The 6,845-nt window shown below is 32.5% G+C and overlaps 1 protein-coding gene across 1 annotated transcript in view; it reads left to right on the plus strand.

Annotated features, from left to right (window-relative positions):
* The first annotated feature begins 6,417 nt into the window (after positions 1 to 6,417).
* SI (sucrase-isomaltase) overlaps positions 6,418 to 6,845 on the plus strand; it is a 147,613-nt gene continuing 147,185 nt past the window's right edge. The window contains exon 1 of the mRNA XM_007948724.1: positions 6,418 to 6,535. Coding sequence (XP_007946915.1) covers positions 6,418 to 6,535 — 118 coding nt within the window. The remainder of the gene's footprint in view (positions 6,536 to 6,845) is intronic.

The following is a 6,845-nucleotide window of genomic DNA, read 5'->3' on the forward strand; positions in this document are numbered from 1 at the left end:
TTAAAAGGAACGGGGGCCAGGCGGATGCCTTGCATGTTCTGCGAGAATGACCCCTGATGCATCCGCTCTGCTTTATTTATACATAAGCATATGATTACATCATTATTCTTGATATTTCTTTAAAACAATGAAGTATTCAATCAAATATTGTTTCACAGTAAAATCAAATATTTCCTTCTAGCAATCGGTTATCAATTAAAAGTTAGAGTTTTACTCTTTCCCGTACCCAAAGGCATTTTCCCATTTCCAAATGTATTGGATAATTAATTAGGTTAACATCTCTTCCAGTATTAGCAAATAATCACTAAGATGCCTCATTCTAAAACATAACATGATTGTTAAGGTACATTATTCTAAAGAATGGTTTCTAAGGTATACTATTCTTTGGGCAAAATGTTATTCCAGGGAAGTAGGTTAGCAAACGTTCTGCTGGAGCAACGTTCCGCCCCAGGAACACAAAGCTGAAGCCAAACATTCAACTATAAGAGCGGCCTTGCTATCTCTTAAAGCAATCATTCAACCATACATCCCTTAACTGTGATTACAACATGTGCCTTGCAATCATGTCTTTTTCTTGGTGTCCAAGAGAGAACCACATTTTTTTTCAATGTTTTACATAAGGTTACTGTGAGCTGAAACCAACCCCAAAACACCTAATAGCATCTGCTTCAGGCTTTTAGATTTAACGACCCCCAAAATTCAACATCTTCTAGTGCCTGTTATCCTTTCTTCTATCCCTCCCGTGTACCCATTGTCTCTCTAGAGTTACAAAGCCTTTTTTTTTTTTTTTTGCTGATTTCATGTTTTACAGTACCTTTTCATCATCATTGTCTCAATCTTTTTTTAAAATCATTTTTTCCTCTGTGGTATTCTGATGTCCACAAATGTATGAAACAGGCATATGGAATCAAATACTTTTTATTTATATTTATTTATAAAATATATTGATATACATGATTTAACTACCATATGTTTGAAACTCTGAAATGCAAGTTATAAAGTAAATCAGAGTCCATAAAAGCAGTAGTTGAGCACTTAACTGTTCTCCTGGTAACCAAAAATGTTAATAATCAGCTAAGGTTCAATTTCCCTCTTGATGTTTAGGTGTTTTCTATCTATTGCTTAACCAATTCAATTTTCTTTTTTTGTTTTGCTTTATTCAGTTTTATAATTAGTGTGTAATTTTATATTTATAATGGAAATTTTATTAATAAAATTTTAAATAAAGCAATAGATTTTAGGTAAAAATGCTTTATTTTACTATGTATATTAAATATGTATATACACATGCATATATATATATATATAATATTCATATGTTTATAATTCAGTAACTTTATACTGTGAATTTTTTCTGAATTTATCTTCTAAGTAGTTCCTGGACACATATGAACAAATTGTGCTCCTTTTGGTTGAAGTTCATGGATGCAATCAGAACTGGGATGAGAAAAGAGGTGGGAGAAAGGGAACAAAATAAATTGCTCAAGGAAAAGACCAGCTCATGGTACCTCACAGAGAGATCAAGCTAGGAGCTCTGGTAGCATAGTGGCTAAAGCACTTGACTGCTAACCAGAAGGCTGGAGGTTCAAACTCACCAGCCACTTCTCGGAAGGAGGTTGGGCAATCCTACTTCCATAGTGATACTGCCTCGGAAACTCAAGGAGGGGTTGCTATGAGTCGGGGCCGACTCCACGGCAAATAACAACAACAACAACAACTGGTGGCATAGTGCCTAAGGCATTTGACTGCTAACCAGAAAGCTGGCGGTTCAAATTCACCAACCACTCCTCCGACTGAAGGTTGGGCAATTTACTTCCATAGAGATACAGCCTTGGAAACCCAAGGAGGGGTGGCTATGAGTCTAAATCCACTTGACGGCAGTGAGGTTTTTTTTTTTTTTTTAATGCCTTTGTAACTCCCTATCTTTTCATAATTCAAGCATACATTTCTTTGATTGTTTCTCTTTAAATTTATATTCAAGTTGCTTCAAAAAACTAGTTTTTCTTCTCTGTTTGCCCACATTATTTTAATATATATTCTTTTAAAAAGGTAGTGCCCAGCTTATGTACAGTACACAGTTACTGACCACTTGAGAGCCAAAATTAAATTTCATTGAGATAAACCAAAAAACCCAAACTCACTGCGATCCAGTCGGATCTGACTCATAGCGACCTTCTGAGGCGGTATCACTACGGACGTAGATTGCCCAACTTTCCTTCCAAGGAGTGGTTAGTGGGTTTGAACTGCCAGCCTTCTGGTTAGCAGTCAAATGCCTTAGCTTCATTGAAATAGTAGAGCTCTAATAACGATATAATAATGATAGTAATAAATTATGCTAGCTAGTATAAATCTTGCAATGATCCTATGGGTAGATATTTTCATTTCTATTTTGTAGATAAAGAACTTTAGGCCTGAAGACCTTAAGACATTTGCTCAAAGTTACTCAGATCTATGTTGCATAGCTAGTACTTGTAGCCTTCTCTCATACCACATCATTTGCTTTTAAACATTCTATTAGGTTGAACTAGTTGTGTATTTGGTAATTTATTTATACTACATGAAATGATGAATGGATACAACTACATAATTTTTTAGAAAGAATTAAATTAGAGCTGTAAGTAATAAATACCCCAAAAATCTACTGCCACTGAGTGAATTCTGACTCATAGCAACCCCATGGGGTTTCCAAGGCCGTAAATCTTAATGGAAGTAGATTGCCCAATCTTCTTCCCATGGAGCAGCTGGTGATACATTAACTGTTTACCTTTTGGCTAGCAGCACACTATCTTAACCTCAGTGCCACCAGAGCTCCTTGAGTAATAAATACATAAAGGTTTTTTTTTTTTTTTGGAATTACTTGTTGATATATCTTGACATTTTATTTTTACTGATTTGGTCATTTCTTTAACCTGAAGATCCATAATTAGACTCAGAGGATTATTTTTATCTAATCATTACATTCATATTGTAATTGTAATTTTCTTCAAATACAGTAAATCCTAACTTTTAATATTTTTTGATTTTCCAATGAGAATTTAAATCACACAAAATAAGTTAAATTAATTAGTAAACCAATATCCAAGTAACAAAAGGAAAAGATTTTTGAAAACAGAAAAAACAAAGTATCTATTCTTGTTCTTAAGCTTATGTCCATATCTTCCAGAAATCAAAAACTGTCTGAGAGAAATCTTTCTAATCAATTTGGATTCTGAACTAGAAATATTTATGTAAACAGTTTTTAAGGGTAAGGCTTCAAAGCGTAATACTAATAGGCTGGTGAGGGTGCAATAAAACTTTACAAGTACTCAATATATAGCAGGCAGTTTTCTCTGATCATTACTTTGGCAGCCTTACTCAACTATGCCACAATCTAGTAAACAGAGCAGGCTATGAAATAAGGTAAGTGTGGATCATATTTTTTTTTTGTTACTTTCAAGTTTTGACGTAATTACATTTTTCCTTAATCCATGTTAGCAATATTCCTGTCTATCTCAAGTTGTTTAAAATAGCAAAGATAATATATTTTCATTTCCATTTTAAATATATCGTCCCTTGTTCAAGAGAAAATGTTTCTCTCTGTTTTAAGATATAAGAATATTTTCTTTGTCTAGTTCTTCACTATAATTATTGTCAAACTTATTTTAAATCAAATCAGATTTAGTAAAATGTCCCTTTAGGAGAAGCTAAGGATTGAAAGTTATTTTGAAAAATAGAGTAGTACTTTAAGTATGATTAAATGTTTTACCTAAAAAATATCTGTATAGTCATAGTAAAATAGTACAATTATGAAATATTTAATAATTTCTAATAAATCTTTTAAAAATCAGACATCAAGCAGCAGACTAGTAAACAATTTCTTAGCTTGAAAATAAGTATTCAGAGAAAAGGCATCAATATACAATTTACAAAAACATACTTTCCTAAGATTATTGTGATTCAAAATATCATCATTAAAATTACCATCTATAACATATGAACATATGCAGTACTATTCGTTAATGAGTACTTACACGAGTAATTGTAGTGCATTAATTTTGTTCTTATTTTTCTAAATAAAGAAAATTTGATTCAAGTCAATGTGAATATTATTATTATTTTAATTTTTGGCTTCCTTTAACAAAAGGGCAATTCTTTTATTGACGTCTTGATACCAAAGTAGGATATAGCTTTGAGTGAGACTTACATTTATTTAAAATTTAACATTAAATGTGACTGTGTCATTTTTCACATAACATTGAGCAACTAGATTTCTTGTTCTAAACACTTTCATGTATCATCTGTTGCTCTGATAAAGCTTATTTTACATTCAGATTCTCTGAAGATCACAAGGGCGGTAAACTACTTACATATCTGTAACAGGAAAGCATTCTAAAATGTAATGCTATTCTTTACATATTCATTCATAAAGCATATGAAAGAAGTAAGCTCAGGCTTACTACATTTTAGGCTTCGAACTATTTTCATAATTCTTGTTATGTAAGATTATACCAAACTAAAGGAGGAAACAGATACATGGATAAATAATTGCAGTAGCATATTTTATGAACTATGATTGTACGGAAAAAAAGATAGATTAACTGCCTCCAGGAGTTTGGAAAGGACTCTAGTAAGTGAAATTTAAATTACTTATAAATTGGAACTCATCTAGAAGACTGTAAAAGGAGAGGGATTATTGGAAGACTGAATAACATGTAATTAAGGGATATATTATCCAAAATAGATACTGTAGTGTTGAGGATAGGAGTAATTTGAAAATAGTATCAACAGGACTTGTTGAATGATAGACTATGGTAGAAAAACTGGAAAAATCTAGGTTGAAACTACCGAATATATGAATTGACATAAGGACAGGAAAAAGAAAAAAAACAAGCAAACAAACAAACAAAAAAAACCCAGAAATTTATTAAAACCCTTATCAAAGAAATTTCAAATTCATATTTTTTTGGAGATCTGGAAATACAGAATATCTAAAGATGCAAATCAGAAATTCATTACAATGAACAGTTAAAACCACTGGAGAGGTTTAGCATTTCTAGAGAGAAAAATCCCAAATCAAAAATGTCTCAAGGAATGAATTCATGGAAACAACAATATTTAAAAAACAATAATTAGTATTAATAAAATGATGTAAGTCAAAACACAGAATTATCTGTTACGATAAATCAGATACAGAAAAGATTCACATAAGATGAGAACTGAAAGAAGGTATTGCTTAGAAGTTACTGGTGACCTTTGAAGAACAGCCTACAGCAGTAGAAAGGTTAACATGAGAAGAGGAGTTATTAGGAGTTGAACAAATGGAAGCTAGATTTTGAAAAGGAGAGGGCAGTAGCAAGTTGACTAAAAGTCCCTTATTATTATTATAATTATTGTTATTATTAATGTAGTAGATTGAATTGGCTTTCAGATTGAGAGGAGGTTATAGTGAAACGAGAGTGCGATGTAGTAAATAGAAAAGCACAAATAATTAAAGGAATTGATGAGATAGGGAGGATAAGCGTAAGAGAACAGTTAAAGGGATCAACCTTACTAAGGAGTAAAATTGATCAAAAATAATGTTTTAGGTTATTGAGCAAAATGATCATTCTGATGTTGTAATGATTTCTATATAGGGAAAATACATATCCATCTTCATGGGAAAGTGATTCAAAAACTACCTTGTTCTTCATATATTAAAAATCAAAATGAGTTCTATGTTCTTGATATTATGCTATTATACAGAACATTGGAAATAGTCAAAAGCACATTATTAAATCTAGTTCAATTTCACCTACCTACCAAAACATATATATTTATTCCTTTCCATAATTCCCTTACAGAAAAGCAGTGCTGAAATTAGAAAGACTAGAGGTAGATTAAGAAAAACTAGAATTTTTTGACTTTGAGAAAATAATTTATTCTGTAAATATTGTTAGGTGTCTTCAAGTGGACTTTTGACTCCCGGTGACCCTATATGACATAGGACAGAGCAGAACTGCCCCATAGGCTATAATCTTTATGGAAGCTGATCTCCAGATCTTTCTCCCATGAAACTGCAAAATTTTGGTTAGCAGCCAAGCACTTTCCCATTGCACCACCAGGGCTCCATCCACCTATCTATCTATCTATATCTATATAGGCATAAATAGATATAGATAGATACAGATACAGATAGAGATAGATAAAATATACACGTATACCTGTAGATACATATCTATCAGTATGTATATAGATATATATATAGACACAAATCTGTATAGGTACAGATGGATATACCAAAAACTCACTGCCAATATAAATATGTGTATATACATATACCTATAAATATGTATCTATAGGTATATGTGTATATTTTATATGTAAAATTTGATGACATATAGTGATAATCTTGTGTTATATGTTTCATATTTTAAACACATGTTACTTTCTCTCTTTTAGATGGCAAGGAAGAAATTTTCTGGATTAGAAATCACTCTGATTTTCCTCTTTGCTATAGTAACTATAATAGCTATTGCACTAATTGCTGTTTTAGCAACTAAGACACCTGCTGTTGAAGGTAAATAATATTTAAAACACTTATGCATGATACCAAACTAAACTCACTGCTGTCAAGTCAATTGCAACTCATAGCGACCCCTCCATGGGTATCTGAGCCAGGATCACTATGGAAGTAGAATGACCAGGCTTCCTTCCGAGGACTGGCTGGTGGGTTTGAACCCCCAGCCTTCTGGTTAGCAGTCACATGCCTTAGGCACTATACCATCCTATGTTGTTGTTGTTATGTGCCGTCGAGTCGGACCCGACTCATAGCGACCCCTCCTTGGGTTTCTGAGGCAGTATCACTACGGAAGTAGATTGCCCCATCT

Source organism: Orycteropus afer, unplaced genomic scaffold (genome assembly GCF_000298275.1).
Source record: "Orycteropus afer afer isolate SDZICR_OR568_19922 unplaced genomic scaffold, OryAfe1.0 scaffold00220, whole genome shotgun sequence".
NCBI classification, from domain to species: domain Eukaryota; kingdom Metazoa; phylum Chordata; class Mammalia; order Tubulidentata; family Orycteropodidae; genus Orycteropus; species Orycteropus afer.